The sequence below is a fragment of the Mastomys coucha genome, unplaced genomic scaffold (genome assembly GCF_008632895.1).
Source record: "Mastomys coucha isolate ucsf_1 unplaced genomic scaffold, UCSF_Mcou_1 pScaffold9, whole genome shotgun sequence".
In the NCBI taxonomy this organism is placed as follows: Eukaryota; Metazoa; Chordata; class Mammalia; order Rodentia; family Muridae; genus Mastomys; species Mastomys coucha.
This window is the reverse complement of record NW_022196915.1, coordinates 22,220,005-22,244,423: the sequence shown is the minus strand read 5'-3', so window position 1 is coordinate 22,244,423 and position 24,419 is coordinate 22,220,005. Positions and strand designations below refer to the sequence as shown.

At 42.8% G+C, this 24,419-nt stretch overlaps 1 protein-coding gene across 2 annotated transcripts in view; it reads right to left on the bottom strand.

Annotated features, from left to right (window-relative positions):
- Positions 1–820: 820 nt before the first annotated feature.
- The window catches only part of Grid1 (glutamate ionotropic receptor delta type subunit 1), a 719,786-nt gene continuing 696,187 nt past the window's right edge, over positions 821–24,419 (bottom strand). The window contains exons 14-17 of one of the 2 annotated variants that reach the window (XM_031363060.1): positions 21,493–21,659; positions 14,428–14,668; positions 14,084–14,174; positions 3,679–3,806 (exon numbers count right to left, since the gene is read on the bottom strand). In XM_031363060.1, coding sequence (XP_031218920.1) covers positions 14,085–14,174; positions 14,428–14,668; positions 21,493–21,659 — 498 coding nt within the window. In that variant the 3' untranslated portion in view covers positions 3,679–3,806; position 14,084. Of the gene's footprint in view, positions 3,807–14,083; positions 14,175–14,427; positions 14,669–21,492; positions 21,660–24,419 lie in introns of both variants that reach the window. The other variant, XM_031363059.1, reaches the window with a different exon arrangement.

Genomic DNA, 24,419 nt, shown 5'->3' with positions numbered 1-24,419 from the left:
GCAGAGCCCTTTAGAGTGAGTGTTCTTATAGCTAGCCCTGTCTGTGTAGGTAAAGTGGGAAAGTCTTCCCTCTGTCCACATCTCCTATCTGAAACCATGTCCCCTGAAACCATGAGAAAAGCTTCTAACTGCTTCAAGGCTGGAAGAGTAAGGCCTGTCACTCTTCTTTGTGTTTCCAGAAACTGAGACCTTTATCATGAAAACTGATCATCCTGGCTTACCAATGTTCTTTTCTCCATGAAGCTCCAGAAATCAAAGGGAATACTGAAATGTAAGTAAGGCTGGGAAATACACACATCAGGAAAGTTGTGGGGAAGGAGTCCAGGCAGGGAGGGAGCTAAGTGTACAGCATGTCCTTGAGAGAAAGGAACACACAGATCTTTCAAAGGGCATACATTGAGAAGGCAAAATAGGGATCCCATGAGAGCTAAGCATGCAGATGGAAGGGTGATCTGAGGCCAGAGTGAACACAGAGATGAGAAAAACAAAGTAGTCAGCTGGGATGAGAAACAATACCCATATGTAATGTGTGTTATGGCCCAATTCTCTCCAAGAGCTTTCCAAGAACTCAATCTTTTAAAGGAAATTGATTGGCTAAACAAAGCCTGGACTTGTTGCCCAGTCTTTCCTCCTACTATCTGCTGGCTGGTATCAGTGGACAGCAGATATACACAGGATAAAGAGGGCATGGTCTATCCCCATGAATCCCTGAGAAAAGTTCCCCAAAAACTGTGCATGGCCACAGGTGAATTCAATACTTGGCTGCAGCACACCCAGAAACAGACAGAGTACACCTTATCCCAGAGAATAAGAGCATTAGGAGTAGACACATTTTATTATTAAACAACTTTAATCCAAATGCTGATTATTATTTGCAGTGTCTGAAGGCACAAAATATACCTAAAATGTATGGAAGAGTCTAAACAGTTATAAATCCACAGAGCAAAGCATGAAAAAGATACATTCTGAGCTGACACAGATATCTGAGTTGGGAAGAATCTGGCCATGGTTGTTGTCTCCCCCTAGAGAACTTGCTTGAATATCAATCATTTCCCCTCATACCAAGGATAGAGAAAAAAAAAGACATAAATATGGTGACTAAATACTGGGAGGTGTTACGAATGTCCAGAAGCATAACACTTTTCCTGTAAAGATTCTCTCTCTCTCTCTCTCTCTCTCTCTCTCTCTCTCACACACACACACACACACACACACACACACACAGACACACACAAACACACACACAGAGTCTCTTACTCCTAACCAAAAACATCCATATCCATGATATACCAAAAAAACCAGGTCATCTTTGGGATACAGACAGGTGTAAAATAAGGCAGTGAAACCAGAGTTTGATTTTTAAAATGGAGATTATATGTATGAAAATTAATCCTCCAGTGCAAGATGCCCAATGTGTTGATGAAATGAAAGCAAAGCCTATACATCATTAGGGTGATAGGAGCCCATGAAGGCTTTGCCACGGACACCTGCCTCCAAGCTCTACACACTGACTGGAGAAATGTGAACAGATCTTTTTAGTAATACTAGCATCATGGCATCCCAGTAGCCAAAGATAACATACCTATAAACACTCTCTTCATCTGGTGCTTTTAGCTGTGTGATTTAGTCACTCTTTCATCTTCTCTAACATCATTATGGATTTGGGGAAGTAAACTCATCTTGGGCCAGTTATCACCCTCATGGGTGTATCTCTCTCAACTAGTTCTTCATGAGTACAGATAGAAGCAGCAACTAATAGGACTTCATATTTCTCCAAGATCTTGACACCTTGATTTGTGGTTGGGAGTTAGTCCTATACCCTGGAAGCTGGATGGGGTCATGTTCTATATCCCAGCAAGGTAGGGGATTAGAGATACTTTGGTCTTCAAAAGGGGAGGAAGGGAATTTTAGTGGCTGAGCTCAGGTTCCTCTTGATGGATCATTTCCAGTTCTACAGTTTGGTTACCCCACAAAGGGCAATTGAGAGAGACGAGATCCTTAGGTTAGTCTTGTTTTATGAACTAGGACTTCCCAGCAAATTCACCATCTCAGAGGATGTCAGATGCCCCTAGCTTGAAGGATCCCTGATGTGGGGGTTCCTTTAACCTACTGATGGAGAAAAGGCAGTAAAGTCTGAAGAAGGGGCTTGTGCTGAGATCTGGTCCTGTTTAGCTAACATCATAAAGAGCTAAAGGCATGTCTTTAAGGACTCCAGATTGCTTCATTAGGGCAGAGGAGTTTTTTGTTTCAAACATCGCACAGCTATGCTTCTTGAAAATGTCAAGCTTCTTCTCTATGTGGTCTCTCTTGTTTATCCTCAGTCTGCCCATTATCTGGAGACACTTCCACCAACTCCTTTCTATGGAAACCTTTACCTGTGACCATGATGTTTCTACTCTCTGTGTCTGCAGCCACACTTTCTCTTGCTCAGAGCTGTGGATCCTAATCCAACCAAACAGTCTTTACCTGGTTTCACATCCCTCCATCCCTCAACCTCTCACCAAAGATGTCCCACCCAGGCCAGACATACCTCTACCTAGGTGGGGTCTGCCCTCCTTTCCTATTGTTTCTTACTAATTGATTCTTCTGAGTAGAAAAAGAGTTTTTGTTTGTTTGTTTGTTTGTTTTTTAAAAAAAAGACCAACAATATGCTGTTCAAACACATTGGTATCAAAGCCTCAGAGATTGTGACCTCAATATGGGCATCTTTTCTGAGGCCCTGGGGACAATTGCATGCTACACACTGTGACACACAGTGACCTTACCATCTTGAGCCTGATTGTCTAGGGCCATGTCATGGGCAGGTTGCCCTACAGCTCAGGGAACAGATGGGCCCACCCAACATGGGCTCCAGACTCAGACACATTCTGAATCTAACCAAGGACACTGAAGGAGGAATGAAGGGCTTGTAAGCAAAGGACACAAGGGAAAGCTGTGGGTACAGCAGCAAGCAGCATTCGGGGCTCTTCCATGTCTTCCTTCTCCCCAGCAGCCAGAAGCTTCTTCTCTGACGGTTCTTCCTGCCCTCAGAAAGGCCCAGGAACAGGGGGCTCCTTTGGCACTTCAGAATGATCACAAGTAATTTGCCTTTTTATTCATATAGAACAAAATTTACAAAGTCATTCATACAGTTTTTGTTGTTTTGTTTTTTTTTTACTGACTTCGAAAATTGGGAATATTCAAAATACACTTTTACCCCACTCCATTCTGTCATTATTTACACGTTATGTACAAGAAAAATGAAAGAGTCTGTCTGTGTGTGTGTGTGTGTGTGTGTGTGTGTGTGTGTGTGTGTGGTCTGTGTTGTCACTTTCTTGTATTAAAAAGCTCTGCTGGTCGGGTGGGTGGGTGGGCGGGCAGGAGGGCAGGCGACTCGGTCAGATGGAGGTGCCATGAGAGGTGTCCAGAGCCTCTGGAAGGACGCCTCCAGGCACGGGCTGGAAGGACATAGGGATGGGGGTCTTCACCGGGCTCTGTCGAAACAGTCCCCCATTGGGCGACCTGTGTTTGCACTGAATTGAGGGCATAGTGGCTGAGCTGCTCAGCGGCAGTGGCAGGTTGCTGCTGGGCCCTGACGACAGTGTCCGGCTGGTGCCATGGCTGCTTTGCTCAGGCAGAAAGGTGCTGACTGAGAGCTGGGTGTTCTGGTACTCCCTCGTGGGCTCCAAAGCTTGGCTTGGAGCCAGACCCCCCATCTCCAGGGCAGAAAGCTCAATGGACGCTGGGGAAATTTGCTTGTGAGCAATGTCTTCATCCATGAGGCTGTTGATACGCCGGTGCACCTGTTCCAGATTCACTTCTTTGTCCTGGAGAGAGAAAGTACAGGGGGGGTCAAAGGACAACCTAAGAGGGTATTGAGGCCAGCTGGCTGCAAAATTTGGAAATCTGGAGGTACCAGGCCTATTGAGCTTGCCATATAGTTTCCCCTATTGCTCCCACCTTCCCTTGAACAGATGGTCAACCCTTGGCTATCTGGAGAATCCATACACTAGAACACTAATCTGTACATAGCAATGACCCAGAGAGCAGGCATCAGAAGCTCCCCCACACTCCCACACTCAGGTTAGGATCCCTGACATGCCCAGGGGCAACCCCATGACAAGATGCTCTGAAGAGCTGTCAGACACCAGAAGAGATAAATAGAGTGCCAGGAAAATAGAGGAAATGGTTTGGATCCCCTAATGTGCCCCATGCATTTGCAGTTTGAATCCACATCCCTCCAAGGCTTGATACTGTCACCCCTGCCTTACACAAAGAAGATCAGGTTTAGAATAATGTCATTGCTTCATGCCACCAACCCAATGAATGTTAGAGACTCCTTGAACCTCTGGATTCTGTGTGCAAAAGCTGTGGGAAAGCAACTCTGTCCTATCTGACTACTTATTTTTTTTTCTGTGTAGAATCTTTAGTTCATCCCAGAGGGAAAGCATATTCCCATTTGGCTAATGGGACATTGGAGCTTAAGTGGGGAGTAGAACAGGTATAGGGAGGTGTCAAGAGGACTTATGGCTTCCCCAATGGGTAGCCTCACCCCTTAGCCTGTCTCGCCACAGTGGGGGACATGACAGAAAATCTTTGGTTTATTAATCTGATGAAGAATCCAAATAAGGAATAGAACAACTACTATAATCTTCTCAAGTCAGTTAAGGTGGTCACTATGCTGGAGCCACTATGGGTAGTCCTCCCTCACACATCAGTGAAGTAAAGAACTGTCCAGGAAACAAGCTGTGTCATCTACCAAATAAGAGTAGGAGCTGCAATACCATTTGTGACTCTATGGATACCAATACTTCAGACAAGATGGTGGCTACATCTGGCCTTTTCTGATTTCAGACTTCAAGAAAAATACCATGTCAAAGCTCATTTATAAAATATAATCGTGCCAGTTCTCTGGTGCTCAAAGCATATGTCAGAGAAAGGAGACCACTTGGAACAAAGGGCATAAGCTCTCCTCCTTTTACATGACGCCAACCACAAAGTCAATATTAGGAAGACTCAAGTCATTATTTCTCACCTGGGCAAAGAACTAAAATACCCTGTAATTCACTTCTTGTGCCATCCCTCCCTGCCTTATAGAAAAGTAAATCATTACTGTCTAAATGTTCATGAGTTCACAGCTGGCATACTGTTCTTAGCTTCTGGTAAGACACATACTGTGGTTTCCAGGACATCTCCCAAGGCAAGGAAACTGACAATTTCCATGAGACAATGAAGAACTCATTTCAGGCCAGGAAGAAACTGAAGAACAGGGAGCATACTGGTCAGAGGGTGAGGGAACACTATAGAAATTGACTTGGCATCATAAATGGAAATGACATTGGAAGTAATTTAATAGCCACTGAAAAACACCCATGATTCCAGTGATCTGCAGTCTCCCAGGGGTATGACTTAGTTCATCAGTTCTGGGAAGTACTTCAGAGATAAGAATACCTCTGAGTAGCAAATGCCGTAGGAAAAATGGAGGGGATGAGTGGAAATGCTGTCCACTGTTGTGTCTAGCTCGAGACCATTCATGACATTCCTCTATTAGCTCCTTCCAAAATATAAAAGCTGTAAATGCTCCTCAACTTACAATACTAAATTGTAACAGTCTTATTGCAAATTGAAAATATTACCAGTCAACAATGTAGTTACTGTAACTATCAGACATCCTCACTTAGCAACAATGGCATAGAGGATTGGTGCTTTCTGCTGGTGCTCTGCAGCTGTCTAGGAGTATGGCTCTCTGCTGCTTCTCAGTATTATCAGAAAATAGGACCATATAGGTACTTGCCCGCCAAAAGACTAAACATCTGAAGGATTAAATTCTGCTGATTGCATGTTGCTTTCGTGCCATGGTAAAAGTGAAACATCATAGTTGAACCACAGTAAATTAAGGATAATCTATGGATATAGCAAACCAAATTCAGGTTATTTGTTAAATTATTTCATACCATGGCGGAGGTAGCTCTGTAAAAATTTTTCCTTGGTGTGTGCCTTATCTGTTTTTGTGGGGTTTTTAATTTTCTTTATATAAGGAAAGCCTTTTCCTTTCTTTGTATAAAACTTTTACAATACTATTTTATATGTAATATTTGGGGCTCTAGTATCTTGGCCTCTATCACTGTTGATGACTTCTTAAATAATCTACAGTTGGTTTGCTTTGGAGAATTTTGTGGAAATGGCTATCTTCACTTTGTAATAGTATGGCAGTGGCAGGCAACATTTCCCACTGAACAGACAGACTCAGAGAATGGTTGGACTTTCATTCCAAAGCAGTTCTGCCATCCCTAGCATTCTGTCCTGTGGCCTCAGGGCCTGGGCATCAGGACAAGGCCTGGCTCTGCTCCTCACGCAAAGCTTGCACCTTCAGCCTTTCACAGCTGCCATGATCTCCTATGCAGCTTTGGTTAAGGGAAATGACCCCTTTGTCTGCCCTAACCAAAGTCAGTGCCACAACTCGGCTGGTGAAGGTATTTATACACCATCTTTACCCACCCCCCACAATGTGCAAAGGCAAGAGGAAAGGTGTAAGGTGGAGACATTGGGATAGAGTTTCAGATGCTTTTATGGCTTGAGGGAACAATATTCTCTCCCTTGCAGTCAGCAAAACTTGTAGAAGTCTAGATGAGCCGGGTACCCTCATTATAGCCTATGGTTTCCATAAAAAGAAAGCTATTGAGTAATGTTTCTGAGTTCCCTTCAAAGAACTGCTTAGTTCGATAAGCAATTTTTCTTCTTTTTTGTTTTCTCTTCAGTACTATAAGATAACCACTTGGAATGGGAGAAAATTAAGTTGCACTGTGGACTAATTTGCAACAGGCAAGGAAGCAAATTGCTTTCTTCTAGATCTATTTACTCTGGAGTCTGACCAGCTGTAGGGAAAGCCCGGATCTTTGACTAGCATCATCTAAGTCCTGGCCCAGATGGATGTTCTGGAGGCATGTGCTGTGTTTCAGGCATTGGAGAGAAAGGATAACTTCCTATATAAGAATGGCCTAGGGATACAGGAATTTGAGAATCTCTTGTAAAGAGACAGTACTTTCTACCCAGTGTCAGTGAACAAATATAGCTTGGTGGGATGTTCCAATTAAAGTCCTATGGAGAAAAATGTGAGCGGGGAGGCCTTTTAGTTCAATGGCTTCAGCACTGACATTCAAAGCACAAAATGGGAAACGGTGGTGGGTCTGGGGTGGAGGTAGGGCACAGGTAATAACTCAGCCTTTAATGAAGCTGGGAGACCATGCACCATCAAAGGTAAAGACTAACCCAAGGAATGAATATTTATTTTTATTTACATGCTAAGAATTTCATATAATATATTTTGATCATAAATTTTCCCTTCCTCAACATCTCTGAGATCTTCCCTCACCTCAGGAACCACCCACCTTCAAGTCCTATCTAAAAAAATAAAAAAGAAAAGGAAAAAGAAAGAAAAAAATAAAAAACCAAAACAAAACAAAACATGAGGACACGCCGGAGCATATGATTTATTTTTCCAATAGAACACTAATAGCATAAAAAAAAAATAGGCCCAAGATGTGACAAACAGAGTTACATAAAATTAAAAAGCCCTGCATGTGCACACACACGCATGCACCACTGCTGCTGCCACCACGATGACTACCACCACTGCCACCACCAACAACTAAAATGTAGACTCTGATTTGTATTGGCTTGCTATTCCTGTATATCTAATGGTAGATCTTGAATAGTTTCTTAACCTAGTGCATTTTTTTTCCTGCCTCAAATTAAGGATGGATGAGCCAGTTGCAAGGAGTGTGAAGCTGTGCAGTGCAAATCAACTCCCAATTGTGGTTATCTATTAGCCTCTAACCTTTCCATGTCAGAATATGCAGAACATGTTCACACCAATTGAACAAATTTTCCAGAGAGAGCTTCCCATGCCAAATGGCTATCAAGAATCCAACTTTCTCCTATCAGTAGGACCTCTTTCTATTCAAATTCTATTACCCCAGGAGCATCAAGATTAAGCTAAGCCCTGGGAGAAGAGGGTTCCATCAGGAGTTTCCTGTACTGGTTGGCTAACTCTATGAAAAAATGAGCAGAACTACCCTAAATGCATCCTGACCTCCTGGGAAATGAATGCAGCCTGCTCCAGAGTCTCCACACCTTAAGCTGTCCATGCCTGCTGCTTATTCTAAAAGCTAGAACTAAGGGGCAAGAAGCATAAAACTACCATGGTTGGGGCCTTTGAAGATGTGCTCTCTGGTATCATCTGCGGCTACAGATTTAGCGCATGCAAGGTCATGGCCATTCGGAACTTGTATGTCTCTGGCCGTGGAAAGAAGAGGCAGAAGTAATCAGCTTAAGCAGGGAAAGTGGCAAGAGTGATTTGAATAACAATCCTTTCAGACAAAATGATTTATTCTATTATGTTATGCAAATCAAATAATGGGCTTTTTTATGTGAACTACATCAGTTTACATCCTCATTATCCCAAAGCTTCTGTGTTCAGAGAAGAAGTAATGACAGTTGTGGAAAGAGACCTGGAACTTATGGCTCCCTTCATTAATCTACCATAGGTAACTGACCTAGTCAAACATCCCTGAATATGGCATAAGCTTCACTGACTGCATTTACCCCCAAATTGGCTGGAATCCAGCTCTGTATTCCTCATCCCATGTTAAGCATGATGGCAGATGCAGAAACAGAGGTTACCAGAGAACCTCTCTCAGGCAGAGATAAAGTTCTGTAATTAAAACGTTGTTCACCAACGTGGAAATAATACAGTGTATTGAAAAACGGTAATTAACTAAACTATCATCTGTGTAACAGCTTGTTACATGTGGGACTCATTAGAGCTGACTTTGTTTGGAATCCAACAGTTCCTTCTTTAAGGGAGTCAGGAACAAAACTAGGGCTCAGGGATTCCCTGCCTGACCTGGATGGTTGCTGAAAGCATCCTCTGGCTACCATTGAGACCCACCAGGGAGTAAATGACTCCCAATAGATGGGAACAACACCATCCTCTTTGAGAGTGCTAGAAACTGGCTTTGGGTCTGGGTGCTGTGATTAGGTGAAAACAAAGAGGTTGTATTTCAAGACAAGGAAATGAGCCCAGGTGATGATTGGTCACGCGTTAAAGCATTGTGGGAGAGGGTCCAGTCACCTCCCTCACAAGCATTCCTTGGCAGGGAAATGAAAGGGAACAAACAAGCACATCACACAACAGATGAGAACAGCAGGGCCCAAAGGAATGAGCTGAGACTCTTGCACTGGAGAGATCTGCTCAAATTGACCCATGGAGAGTGTAGCACTGAGAATAGACCCCATGCCTACCTAGATCCAACACTGCTATTCTTTCCTACCACACCAGGCTCACCTTCCTCACCTTGATAGAAAGAGGATGGACAGTTTTAATCCTTGGTAGAATATCAGAAACAAATGCAGAGACTTTGTAAATTATAGTTTTCCAGACCTTCTTAATATGACACTATGGAAACTGAGCTCGGGTTCCAGAATTAATCATCTCTGATATGCAGCCAGAATTGAAAGTCATTGATCCAGCTGCAATGATTATACAACAATTTAAGATTTAATAACATTTTCTTTATAGGAGCCCAGACTGGTTCATTCATTCAATAAATACATTTGAGCTCCTACGACCAGATGAGCTAATGTTCTTGGTAAAACATTCATCTTTGGTTCCTGGCATATCAAAAATGTTCAATACCTCAATTATATTCATCACCCCCTAACAAGAGCTCCTGTGTTCCAGAGAGTGGGCAATGCAATTCAGATGCAGAGGTAAGTAGGTACTGGAGGCCTTGAAGCAGACAGAGGTAAAAAGTTACCAGTAAGAAAGGAGATGGGCAGTGGTCACAGGCAAAGATGGCTTCATCAGTGACCTGTCTCTAAGATACTCAGCAGTGTATAAGCGCTCCATGCCTTCTTACTGGAAGGCTCTGGGCTAATTACTGTAATGCACTAAACTGTCTTACAGCTAGTCTCAGTTTTCAGCAGAAGACAAAAACCAGGGTTAAAGGATGCTTTGCTAGAATCTGACCCAAGGAAGAATTGGGTCTCATCTCTTATTGTTAAAAATCTTTGAGGACATGTTAGGAAGAAATTAATGACCCTGGACACCTTGAGAAAGCCCAGTGTCCTTGCCCTGTGACAAGCCCACCTACAGGGGATAGTGGGGGCGGGGAGGCAGATGTATCACCTGTGGGCCAGCTTTGTTTTCTGTCATTTCTGAGTTGTAATAAGGATGTCTTCCTTAAATGTTGTTGACGAGGATTAAGAAGACAGTGTTCTATTTGTATAGCAAAGGAGTGAAGGTAAGGCAGGGTAGGAAATTAAAGAGAAGTCTCCTAGTGTCTATTCACCCATAGGGAAGCAGCCTTGGGGGACATCCACACAGATGGTAGTCCCTAGGTCAGAATAGAAGGGTTGCTGCTATACTGTCCCTACTCAGCTATCCTGGCCTCCATCAGCCCCTGTCTGCCATGGAAACATGGTGCAGGGTAAGCAAGACAGGAAGAAACCAGAATTCCAACTTGCAGCCCAGTGATGGATGATTCATCCCTCACTCTTCATGTCAGCTCCCATTTGTGCAGTTCTCATCTGTATTTCATGAATATTTCATCCTCAGAGCAACGGTTCCACATCCCCCATAAATCTAGCGGGTGGCTCTTAACTGCATCCCCGAGAGCTTGGTGCACTCACCTGCATTGGGTAACTACATAATTGTCTGATTCCTCCGAAAAAATATGAGCTCAAATGCACATGAATATTAAGAGGTTGATTGCACATTACTACTCTTTCCCAAAAAGGTGTCTAAACTCTGAAGACATCGCAGCACAACCCATTAAACACAGCTTGGGCTCCACCCAAAGACAGGTTTTCAGCTCTTAAGAAATATAGCTGGCATCCCAAAACGAAACATTCCAAGAGGTTTCAGATAGCCTCATCTAATTGTAATGCTGCTCCATAAAACATGGGCCAGCAGCAATGTGAAGGGGATCTAAATTAAACACCTTCATTATTTTACTACAGTTTTAAAGATATAATTCTAAAATATTACCATTTCTGGTCTATCCTCTGCTCCTAGATGACAATTTCAAACCCCTCACCCTGGCATTGAGACATTGGAAGGAGACCCCATCCTCAGATTCTTCTACTGGCGTCTCCTTCATGCCCTTACTTCCTGTTAACCCTTTGTTTACCTTGCCCAAAATGCAGCTCTCCCATCTCATCTCCAGCTCAATGATTTCTACCAATTTCTCATCTCTCTATGCTAACATCCTCAAGCCCCAATAATCTTCACTAACCACTACTTACCCCAACACTGTGGCCCTACTATGTGCTGCCTAGGATGGGGCCCCTCTGTACTCTAGTGGTTCTCACTGTTAATGTCAGGACAGCTCAATCTAGAGGATGGAGGTTGGTGAGCTACATTGCAGCCACCCAAGAGGTGAAGAAATATCCTGGGAGGGAGAAGAAGGGTCCATGCAGATAAGATTGTTAAAGGACTCAAGGAGGAACACAGTATAAACTTCATCTGGAAGTTTGAGACTTATAAAAACAGGGAAAGTTCTGATGTAGCTCATTTGAATAGGAGGGGAAAGGTATAAAGCACCTACTGGGCTGCCCCCATCTTCTGTCATTCTTGCTTCTATGTCTGGACTAACAGCCAGGCAAGGAGGCCCACATTGTGGAAATACAAGCTGAAAGGGTATTCCTCTATATCAGAGGTCATGGATTTATGCAGAAATGAGAAAGCAGGAAAAGATGCTGACAAGAAAGAAGCAAACAATGTGTGCTTCCCAAGCTCATCATCTTGCAGTCTTCTGTGTTCTCCTTTTGCTTTACCTTCCTATTTATGTCACTTTATCTGTCTCTCTGTCACCCTTTATCTTCCTGTCTCTGTCTCCCTCTCTCCCCCTCTCTCTTTCTCTAATTCTGGGTGACCACAACTGGAATGATCACTGTACTAGGGGCTCTAAAGGGATAAAACTGAAAGTAGACAAGGCTTCTTGGTTCAAAAGCCGCAATGAACTTGAGCCCGCTTCCCTACTCACATCAGCCAAGAGAGACCATTCTATATCACTGCAATGTACAACCACAACAAACAAACAAACATACAAACCTCCTTTGCTAATCTAACCTATGGGACATTAGTACGGGGTGAAATCAAGAGGCTGACTGAGGAGAAAGCCACAACCTCAAACAAAACCACACAGGCGGGAACACAATGAGTGAATCAATGACTCCTTTGCCTGTCCTGTTTCCCTTGTCCCTATCCAGAGGAACTCTGGGACCACCCACCCTGTCTGCCTGAAGATGGTCTTGTGTGTAAAGACCAAGGGTAGTGACAGTAGGCAACATGTCTTGGGTTTGATGTCTAGAGAACTGATAAGATTCCACAGTTGCAGGGCTGGCAAGATGGCTCAGCCGGTAAGAGCACTGACTACTCTTTCAAAGGTCCTAAGTTCAGATCCCAGCGACCACATGGTGGCTCACAAGCACCCGTAATGAGATCGGATGCCCTCTTCTGGTACGTCTGAAGACAGCTACAGTGAATTACTCCAGAGTGAGCAGGCCCAGAGTGAGCTGAGCCTGGATTGAGCAGGGTGGAAGGAGCAGGGCCAGCAGAGGTCCTGAGTTCAATTCCCAGCAGCCACACACATGATAGTTCATGGCCATCTGTACAGCTACAGTGTACTCATGTACTCATACATATAAAATAAATAAAATAAATCTTAAAAAAATTCCACAGTTGCAGAGAACACTGAGGGCTTTCCTTTATTTGCTCAATAGGAAGTCATGGTCCCTTCAAGAACTTTTTAAAAAATGTAATCATTTCTAAACTTAACAAAATACAACTTTGAATAGAGTCATTAACTGTTCTTTTTTGTGAGTTTTGCTTAAACTTGCCCTCTTTCCTTCCTGTGGTTTAGTATTGACAGGAGAGCCAGCAGGGTAGTAGCCAGACTTCCTTCTCTCTCTCTCTCTTTCTCTCTCTCTCTCTCTCTCTCTCTCTCTTCTTCTCTTCCTCTCTCCCTTCTCTCCCTCCTCTGCCTCTCTCCCTCCTTCCTTCCTTCCCCCAGCTCCCCCCGTCCTTCCCTCCTTTTCTTCCATGGAGATTTAGAAAGGCCTGAGGGGAAGACACATGTCATGAGGACACTTTGGTGCTGGCTCAGCAGTACCAGCCATCCACAGGAAAAGCATCAAGCTTGCTGCCTAAAATGTTAGTGGTGAGTCTGAGGAGCATGGGACAGCCATCACCTTCCTCGTCATAGACTCCCTTGCAGATTTATGGATGAGGGAGACATCAGCTAATCATGGCAGTTCTCAGAAACAGATGCCAGGATGAGCCAGTGTTGCTGTTCAATGGTAGCAGTTCCCAGCCCCAACCAGACTAAGGGAGATCATCAAGCTCTGCCTTCTCCTGCCTGCTTATTTTCTGCTCCAGTTTATTTTGCTTTTCTCCTTGACCTCTGAAGCCAATTAATGAACTTGTATGTCACCTTGGTCTCCAGTAAAAAACAAAACCAGGAATATCAGGCAAAACCCTTCAGGACTGCCTTTAGACAGAATGCCAGCTGCTTTACAGCTTCCTATTTAAGATTTATCTCCAGAAGCCTCTGCAGAATCTATAAGCTGAAGTCTGATTCTTGATGAAGCCAGGGTGTGTGTAGCAGGCAGTGACCACAAATGTATGAAGTGCCTAGGCTTTTCCCATAGATGCCTATGTGTATGTTTCTGTTGGCTGAGGACCATCATTAAGTGACACTTTTTGACACCTCTTTTAGGAGAACTAACTTGAAGGAGTTCATTTCAAAAACCAAATCAGAAAGTGGCCTTGAAGAACAAATACCCAATAAGATGCACATGTCAAGGGACAGAATCAGCATTGGTTGGTGTACAAAGTGAGAGAAGTACCCAGAACTTAACCTGGACAGAGCTCCAGTGTCTCCCAGGGTGGCAAGGCTATTCTGCCTTGTGAAAACAAGGGATAGAGGAAAGGCAGGGCAACAGGGGGATCGGGGAAACCTTGCTTACTGGGGTCACTGGACCTATGGCTCTGTGTGAGACACCAAAGAGAACCAAGAAGGAATGCGGGCTCCTCTCTTACCCTACAGGTGGTCTCTCCAGGTCAGGGTGGAAGCACATGAGAGGGGCAGGGTAGGGAAGGGCTCTCTGGCGCTGCCCACGCTGTACCTGCTCTATAGATAAATACAGGACTTTAGTGGCCTTGGCCGGTCCTTTGGCACTTTGTTCAAACATGAAAACACCCCCTACATTTTCTGTTTATTTAAAAACAAAATGAAATATGACATATTTCCCCAATATACAATGCTGCTGTGTCCAGACAAGGTGACTCAGATAAATACTATCTGAAAGAAAACCACCCACCAAATAAATGGCCCAGGGAGACACCCTACCACTGGACTATGGCAAGACTATGAAGACACCAACCTCTTTGGGGGTCTCCTGGTGGCACCGGTTGCTGTTCCACCATAACTCTAGAGCAGCCACAAGGCAGGCGAGAAGGAGGCCAATGGCCAAAATGCAGAAGACCCCAGCAAAGCTGTGCAGCTTAAGGGATTTGCCATCAGTCTGGGTACTAGAATGGCTGGTGAGGTCACAGCGGCCTGTGTGTGGCCACCACTTCTGCTTGAGCACATCCAGGTCCCCTGTGTCTTGCAGCTCCAGGATCCTGCAAGACATAACAGAGGTGAGCCTTAGCCATTGACTTCATCAGCTTAGCCATCCGGTTCTATCATTGGCCTGCCATGCTTACTCTTGAACCATCATAGCGATTCTCAAAGTCAGGCTGTTCCACACTGAATTCTGCATGCTGCCTGCACACAGAGTGCTTTTCTCGGAACATATAATGATATGTTTTGCCTCTCCCTCCTGAACCAGTGGTTCAGTGACAAAGCATGTCAGGCTCCTCACACAGAATACAGAGAATGTTCTCAGGATAAACTTGGGACATGAAAAAATGAATTAGGCAAACCCCAGAATGCACACTTAGTAGGCTCACAGTCATAAAAATGCTGTCAGTCCAAATCACGCATCCTTAATTCCAAAGTCTAGAATCCAAAATACTTCAAAATCTGAAACTTTTTGAGTATCTATATAATACCACAAATGGAAAATTCTACATTTTTCTCTTACATGTCAATAAAATAAACTTTGTTTATGTACAAACTTATTTAAAACATCATGTAAGAGTATAGAAGGCTGTATATATATGATATATATGAAACATAAATAAATTTCATATTTATACTTAAACCCTATCTCCCAAGATATCCCAGTACATACATGAAAGTATTTCAAATTGGAAGAAAAATAATCCAAAATCTTAAAACACTTTTGTCTGATCTAATTTGGAAAATGGAAACTCCACATTTCTATCTTGTCTGTCCTAGTAGGACTCATATTACTCTTCGTTAGTCTATTTGATTTAAGAAGATTCTATACTGTGCCAAGAACAATGCTCAATGCTGCTAAGCTTACTGTCTAAAGATCCAAACACCAGCCCTAAAACAATGAGGTTTACAGTGTAAGGACAGAAGTTGTGGTGAACTCAAGAAAATGAAGCAGAAGTGCCAAGAAGCCACATGGGCCAGGGGTTTAAGCTGGAGACTTAAAGAGGAGTTTGAGGAGACAAAGGGAAAGTGAAACTAAAGGATGATGACCTATGAAGCAGTGCATGGTGGTCTGGTTGTTTCTATGTGCCGCATGTATCTATACTCTTACAAGAACTTTCTGAATCTTTGATGCCAACCTTCTGGAATTGATTTGTATTGTCTTATTTTACAGAGAAGGAAATCAAGGCACAGAGAGGTGAAATATCTTTCCATAGTCACTTTGAGGTTGATATCAACTGATACTGGAATATGTGTGAATATTCTGTCTGGTGCAAAGGGATCATTGTAATTGAGCAGCTACAACACAGCAGTGGAGTTGTAGAGAGGAGAGTGAGGAAGAGTGACACATGGGATGAAGGCAGTGAAACAGGCTGTCTGATTGTGAGCTCTAACAGGGTAAGTGAGGGAGTCTAGGTGCATACTGGTGGGACAATTCCTAATGATGGCAGCTAATACCATTGTGGTATTTTGTGGATTCCTAGGGCTCTAGACAATGAACCAGCCAGGTATAAGTTGTAGTTTCCAGATTCAAAATAGGGAAGCCTTTCCATTTGAAGAGTAGTCTTTGAGTCTGGTCCATGGTGATGTATTTAGCTCATAATATCTGCAGTGACCTCCTTGGGCTCTGGGTATGTGCAGTTAATGAACTACAGACACTCAATTAGCTAATTCTGTACTCTCTGCCCTGGACCTCCATCTACAGGTCTGAGTCTGAACCAGTGTAGTATACATGGGTCTGCATCTAAAGAACAGAAAGGGCAACAGTCTGAGAGTGTCCTTGGATGTGTCTATATCATGGATCCATCCTGGAGTAGCCTCTTCCCTTATCTGGGAAGGACCTGGCTCAGTACAGAATAGGGTTTGATCTCATCTGTGGGTTACTAGACAAGTGCCAAGTCCCACTAAGCCTCACAGATTCATGGTTACCATTCTAATGAATAGAATAGCAGCTTTCCATGTTTTCTATGTGCAAGTTTAGTAGATATCAAAACAAAAGCTACTTGTTAGCAGATATTTGTTCTGTCAACAAACATGTGAATGTATTCCTGAATAATGAAAACAAATAGAAGATGAAAGAAAGGGCCATGGTAAGATTATAAAAATATCCAGTAAGTGATTTAGAGCAATGATAATCTCAAAAGGCTTGAAACGTCACCATGCCTGGAACACTACAGTACCTGAGGTCATTGATTTATATGTACATTTGTGTGTTTTGTGGCTGTGCTCAGAATGTCCCTGAAAACCACAGCTCTCTGTTACTGTGTGTTACATGATGAACTGAGCAGCTACAGAGTCCTTCTAACTACTGTGTGCAGCTTTGCTCAGGCCAGGAAAGCTGCATGTGTAGCTGTCCACTGGCCTTTGTTAAGTTTCTGGTGACTAAGACGAATAGGGTGAGATTATCATAAATTATAGAAGCTGGTATGCAGATATACAGGCTGCCAGGGACCAGGAGGAGACCAGTGATTGAACTACTTGCTCAACATGAAGAAATCAGAGATTTGTGTTTATAAATATGATTCTTCGCTAATAGAGATTAGTTCTAATCCAGATTTTGAATTTCTCAACCCTAACCCCCTCATCGTCAATATCTGAGAGTAAATAAGGTACCCATATCAGTGGCCATTAGGGTATAGTGCAGTGAATACTAACAAGAACTAGTTAATGATTGTACAGTCAGATGGCCATATTGACCAACTTCTTTTCAAGTCACTCTTTGCAGGAGCTCCCTCTTACTGAGAGAATACTGTAGGGGCAAATAATTTATAGTGTGTCAATCTGCCTAACTAAATGCAAGCAATGCTTAATATATCTGTTTTATTTCCTGAAGGCCTCAGCACAGAATCTACCTGACTTGCCCAAAGCTGTAATTAGAAAGGATCAATGCTCTTCTTCAGCTCTGGGCCATTAGTAACCTGAGAGGCTATGCTCTTCCTGTGACAACAGGGTATTATCCAGATGTCAAGTTCTGATCTGGGAGATGGTAAGATCCTGGATGGACTGTAGGGTCTGATCTCATGGTTTCTGTGTAGGGCGTGGTTCTGATGCCTTGCTCTGCATGTGAACACTGAAGGTCCTATTCCCCAATTGGTTCTTGATCAATCAATAAAGATGCTAATAGCCAATGAGATGGGTGGAATAGGAAGGACTTCCAGTTTTCCTGCAGCCAGGCTAGCAGATGTAGGAGAGGAGAAAGGGATTTGCCATGCTTCAGAGGGAGAAAAGCCACCAGTCATGTGAGATCTAGAGTGAAGTGGCCATTGGCCACTTCCCAGACTGGTCCTAGATTAACAGTCAGGATGTTGCAAACATAACTAAGCTGAGGGCAGATTTAGGGTACTGAGCTTGGAGTAAAAAGAAGGGCATGATTGTTGAGGAAGGTTTAGAAGTGTCCGACCATTGAGCTAAAGCAATATAAAAATAAGCTTGTGTGTGTGTGTGTGTGTGTGTGTGTGTGTGTGTGTGTGTGTGTGTCTTTCATTCAAGGATCCGAAGGAACCTGAGTGGGGCTGGTAGACTGGTCTGCCTAGAGCTTAAAGCAGGATAGTAAAAACTACATGCAACATTTCTGGGCAACATCAGGTAGGCTGCTTAAATTTTATGATATTGTCTCCTCATAGTTGTATGTGTATTTTATAGCACATCTTATTTCAGGAAGTATATATGGCAATTTACAGGAAAACAGAATAAAAAATGAAAAACAAACAACAAAACAAGAAAGTGTAAATATAGAAGCAACAAGACAAACAAGTCATGGCCATAAAATGTCTTCAAGAATGAGGCTAACCTAATGTGCAATATAACAATTTATATTCCTATTTATGAGGAACCAGAGCGATAAGAGCCATTTCCTGAAGCCAGTTCTTCTATTTTCCAGACAGATATAATTGCAGGTGCTTTCCTTTATTCAATAGTTTGCAGAGCCTGCTACACAGTAGGTGCTCAATAAATGGCTATTAAGTTGCTAAATGTTTATTGAATGCCCACTCTGCATGCTATGGTCTGCAAAACTGTTATAGCACATAATATAACATAACCCCACACCATATACATTTACATCTATATCCTAGCCTCTGTCAAAGCAAACAAATAGCTTTACTCCTGATATGAAGGGAAAGGCAACCAAAGAAATTATAGATAAGCCTTGAATCTACCACTTATACAATTCAGGCCCTTATTCAAATGACAAAGTGTGTTGCCCCCAGGAGACATTTTGCCTGCTTCATTTTTCTGAGGCACATTCAAGCTTAAGGCAGCTCACAATGGCTTGCAATATGCAACAGAACCTCTTCTAGAACTAATAATAACATAAACTAAGAAATAAAGACTAGAGCATTCACCGAAAAGGCAGATGCCTGTCTAATAGAAGGAGGGACCCTACCAGCTCATGGGGAGGCTATGCCATTGGAGACACATGACAATATCACAGATGGTTAGCACATAGTCTTCTGATAAAACTAAGAAGGGTATTATTTTTTGTAAGAAAGAAATGGAATCTGGGAAGTTCACCACTTTTTTATAATGATGACTAGCATGGGAGGGAGACCACATGCTGGCTGTGTTCTACTAACCAATGCTGCCACATAAAGAACATCTAATTCCTTAAGCATACAACACAGGTATTGGTAATAGAGGAGAGTAACACCACGTCTCCTGACTCATCACTGTCTTCTTCATCTTGAGAATTTTCACTTTTCCTTTGACCTGACCTAGGTATTCCTAACTGCATTGCTGCCTGGAGTCTCTCTGATAGCCTTCTAGAGATCCAAGCTTCTTAGTCAACATCTGCTTTCTTCTTTCCTAGTATATTGACACTTTTTTCTGTAGACTTCAGAAGAAACTTAGCAGTGCTAGCTTAGGGGCCTCTAACTTCCCCCTAATGGGTTCCATACATCCAGGAGCACTATCTTGAGATTCAGTGACTGTTTGGGTGTTGTTCTTCCACTTGCTAATGGACTCCCTTACCATCTGCTCTACAAAAATGTTTGCAGGTTGATGGTCTGTGCAATCACCCTGAAACTCCTATCTGGGAAAAATCTACATGCATAAACTTCAGAAATACCACTGTATTCTAAATCTCAAAGAGAAACCATAATTTTTCACACTTTTAATTTGAAGAACTGAAAGATACCTCTTTATCTCTTAACACTGCTCTCCACTCCAGATGGCAAAGTAAGGTATGAAATGTGTACTTGAAGTTCTGCAGAAAACCTAAAGCCTCACTTACCTTAACTGCTCCTACATCTTCACCAAGTTTTACAAGCACAATAGTGACTACATTGGTTGCAAACCCTATTTCTCAGCCTTCTCTGGTGCATTTGAGGCTTAGCTGATCCTAAGCAAGAGTACCCAATCTAGAAATCCAGGAAAGGAAAGGCGGTAGGGTTTTCAGATCCAATAGTAACATGGTCTAGTGCTGGACTGGAACTCAGGATAGCTGGATGCTGAAAGAGCATAATGCACTGAACACACTCCTTTTCTCCCTGGGTAGAAAGCAGGTGGTCTTCTACAATTTTCCAGGTGGATATTCTCCAGGTAGATATTCTTCATGTGGATAACAAATGAATGCTACAATTCATATATTAACCAGGCAATTGGTGATTAGTCCTAAGCTTTGTACTGAATGGATTTATTTATGACAATGTTCATGCCACTTCTTGGTGGCTTTCAATGAGCCAAGGCAGAGCCTTTCTTTAGAACTTCCTCAATCACCTCAATTCTAATTCCTTCCCTCAGCAGAAGGCTTTGTCAGATATGTCCAATCTGAGGGTCCAAGGCTAGACTTCTTGTGAAACAAGAGCCTTGGCTTGTAAACTAGCTACAAGAAAACAGGCATTGAGTTTACAGTCCTTCAGTTCTTCCCTCCCTGCTTAAACCCTGATTATTCAGACTATATAAACTGCTATAACAGAGAACGAGTATGGGATAAGGAGAGATTGTTATTCAGAGGGAGAATAGCAGTTTGGAACTTAATCATGCCCAATAGTCTAGACCTAAGCAGGCTCAAGGGACAAACTCACACCAACAATCACATGGGAAATGAAACTCAAGAACAAAATAGACATGCTGCATTGGTTTCTAAAGGAGACATCCATTCAGTTCAAAGTGGTTGAAAACTTCCTCTCTACTTAGTCATTCCTCCTCTTTCTCCACAATGCTCCTGAGTTTCCCTAATATTAATGAAAAGAAATCAGAATTAATGAACTCTCAGAAGATGGCACAGAAACCCAGAAGCCTACTTTTGATGTGAGAAAAATGGAGAATAAAGGAAATGAGAGGTTGGCCTCTCATATCAACAAAAGGTGAGGTCCATCTCTTGCCCCAGGGGACAACAGCATCTATCCCATCCAGACAGGAAATTTTATCCAAAGTCCACAGGACCCATCAGGTCACCTTGCTGCAGATAGAGACAGTCTGCTTCTCTGACTCTATTACTTTGCATTTCCACATGGATGACTCATACTTTTAAAAAGAGACTGATCTGCTTCCCCAGATCCTACTCATTCATTTATCTGACTGACTGCTATGTGCCTCAGATATCACTACCTGTGAGAAGTCCTTCTGGGTCCTATCAGATGCCCTCTTCTACTCAATCCCACTCTTGGTACACTGCTTGACCCTGCACTGATATTATCTACATATAGCTTAGTTCCACCCATACTACTGTCTTCCTACAAAGAGGCCATGAACTTCCTCTTTTCACTCTAATACCTATTCAGGGCCCAGGAAGAAGTGTAGAGAAAGACATGTTGGTCCATAGCTAGTACTTGGGAATATGGGAGGAATCAATGAATTTATAATGGTTCTTATATCATAGCAGGAGGTTTTTCTTCTAATCCAGCTGCCAAGGCTGCTAGAATTATCTTGTCGTTGTGCCTACCTCTGGGAGAAGAGGTCCCTGTAGGGGCTGCCATGTTGCAGGGCAATCCCGTAGCCCTTGCTGCTGATGCTGTTGCCGATGACAGTCACTGAGCAGTCGTCATCTGTCAGGGCTGCATATTCCACCACGGCCACATCCCATAGAAAGGCGTAGTTCCCCTTCTTTGCCTGAAAAACCCAAATCACCATGAAGCCCAGCATCCTATCTAGCTATATAGTTTCAAGCAGTGTGACATCTCAATAGTTGGGTCCCAGGGACTCCTCTAAGTGGTCCTACTCACACTGTACAATTAATTCTCTTAGCAGTTTTTGACTTGTAAATATACCACCAATTGAAACCATTCATCTTAGTAGTTCACAGAGCAAGTAGAGAGGATGAGCTAGAGGTAGATCAGTGACACTGACCCACTTCTCAATTTAGTACACTCACCCCTGAGGAGTATAGAGAATAACATTCAGGGATTAATGTTACAGAGCAGAGTTTTAGGAGGCACATAATACCATATAATAAATACCATGTAAATGCTGAAGAGATTGTGATAATTTTTTATTAATAATCTCCTGACTGCTAAGTCTTGCTTACCATGAACATGTGAGTTCAGTGTCTATGGATGGCCAAGATGAAATACCAAACAAAAGCACATGTCTAGAGTTTGCTATGCATGGAAAGATCTCATTATCGAGTGGGATGTGATGGTTACAATGAGGATAAGTATATGCATTCATACACAATGTACACACATGAACTTTTTAATTTCTTTGTTGTGGGCAGGTGGGATTGAAACAGAACTTTGCTGTGCTGCCTAGGCTGGCTTTAAATTAGATTATCTTGCTCTGGCAAGAGCAGGTTTCTAGCCCCAGTACTTCCGTACAATGGGATGGTTGCAAAGTCTTTCACTAGGAATCTTGCTGCATTCCTAGCTGATACCCCTCAAATTCTTCCACAGCAGACACTCAGTTCTATCTTGAGCAGTGATTCTAAATTGGACTAAAATTTAGGCAATCGGAAGGAATGTGAATGGCTTTTCTCCTTCCAAAGAGCCATTGTCACTTGGCTTTCTTAAAATACCACATAACATTCTTAATGTATCAAAGTGCCTAGTTTCCTTTCTCTGTTGAACACACAGATGCTTCTTGCCTTGTTGTCCCTCCCACTATGGCTCACACTAGATTCTGTAAAGCATAGCTGTAGACTTGGTAATAGGGCTGAAGCATCACAGACAAAATTAAACCAAGTTGGCAAGCTGTTGGCTTCTTGGTACTGCCCAGGGCATTGTTCCAGTTCCTGCTTTTGTTGGCTTTTCATTTCCCCTAAGATTCTCCAAGAAGGAAATGAGTGCTAAAAACCAGGCTTTTATTTCTTTGCATTTTTCTTTTTTCCTTTGGGTGGGGGAGATTAGGTTTTGAGGAAGGATCTTATCATATAGCTGATCCTAAGGCATGATCACGATCACCCTAAATAAACCTCCCAAGTAGTAGGATTATAAGGAAACAACACTACACCTAGCAGGATGTTTTTTTTTTTTCTCAATACCCTAAGTGTCCATGACCCAAGCTTTCTATTTCCTTGGCAGATACATTCCATTAGAAATAGCTGTGGGCAGAATATGACCTCCTACACTGGGAACTGGCTTCTCAAAGCCTTTCACATAACCTTGTAAGAAATGACACACATCTGTGCCACCTACTGCCTGTCACCTGTGGCACCATTCAAATAGTATGTCAAAGCTTCATTCCTTGGCCAGTCCAATCTCAGAAGTCTTAAAGGACTTTGACCCAGGTTGCAAAATTACACACATCTCTCCATACACATAGGAAGATAATAGTCTTTGTAATTTTCCCCCACTGGCAGACAAGTTTTCCCATGAAAAGATATAAATTTTCAACCTCTACTTCCAAGTTTCTCTGCAAAATGTTGACTTATGACCTAATATTTGGCTTCAGTCAGACAAGGGAGCATTTCACATCTATGCTTGCAATTCAACATGACAATCAGACATGGTTATTTGTACAATTTCAAAAGGGCATGTCATGTTGAAGGAAGAATTAAGATCAGCTTCCTTTCTACTTCTCAAGTGATGTTTCATGGAAGAAAAAGAAGAAATAAACTCGCTCAAGCCAACTGGAAACTGACTCTTGAACAGCCCCTGTATTCTTTCAGAGGGCTGAAGTCCTTTAAGTCACAAATCCATGAGCATGCACTATGTAGACTCACAGATAGGTGAGTTCCTCTCTCTGTCTCTCTGTCTCTCTGTCTCTCTGTCTCTCTGTCTCTCTGCCTCTCTGTCTCTGTCTCTCTGTCTCTGTCTCTGTCTCTGTCTCTGTCTCCTTCTCTCTCTCTCTCTCTCTCTCTCTCTCTCTCTCTCTCTCTCTCTCTCTGTGTGTGTGTGTGTGTGTGTGTGTGTGTGTGCGCGCGCGCACACACACGGACACGCATGCGTGTACACATGGAGGCCGGAGATCAGCATCTTCCTTAATTGCTCTCCACCTTATTTTTTGAGACACACAGCCACTGGGGAGAGCCTGCATCTACAGCCCTATTGGACTAAGCTGCATAGAACACAACATCTGAAATCCATACAGGCAATGCCCCTGCCTCCATTCCAAGCTACACACTAAGGATTTTCTCTAGAAGTAAGAACTTGCCTTCTTGAGCAGATGAGTGATTCTAAAACACACCGTCTCCATTTGTAAACAATAACTAAACTAACCACTGCCTTTCTTGTTTGTTTGAGGAAACTTGGCTAGACCTCTAGTCTACATGATCATACCATACCATGAAGACTGGTAAATGGTAATAGGATATTTGCTGTGACAGGACCCAATTGCAAAGGGGCAGGCCAACATCATATCATTTTGTATAACATATTCTTAGTGCAAAACAAACAAACAAAAACAAAACAATCTTTTGTATATCATCAGTACCCT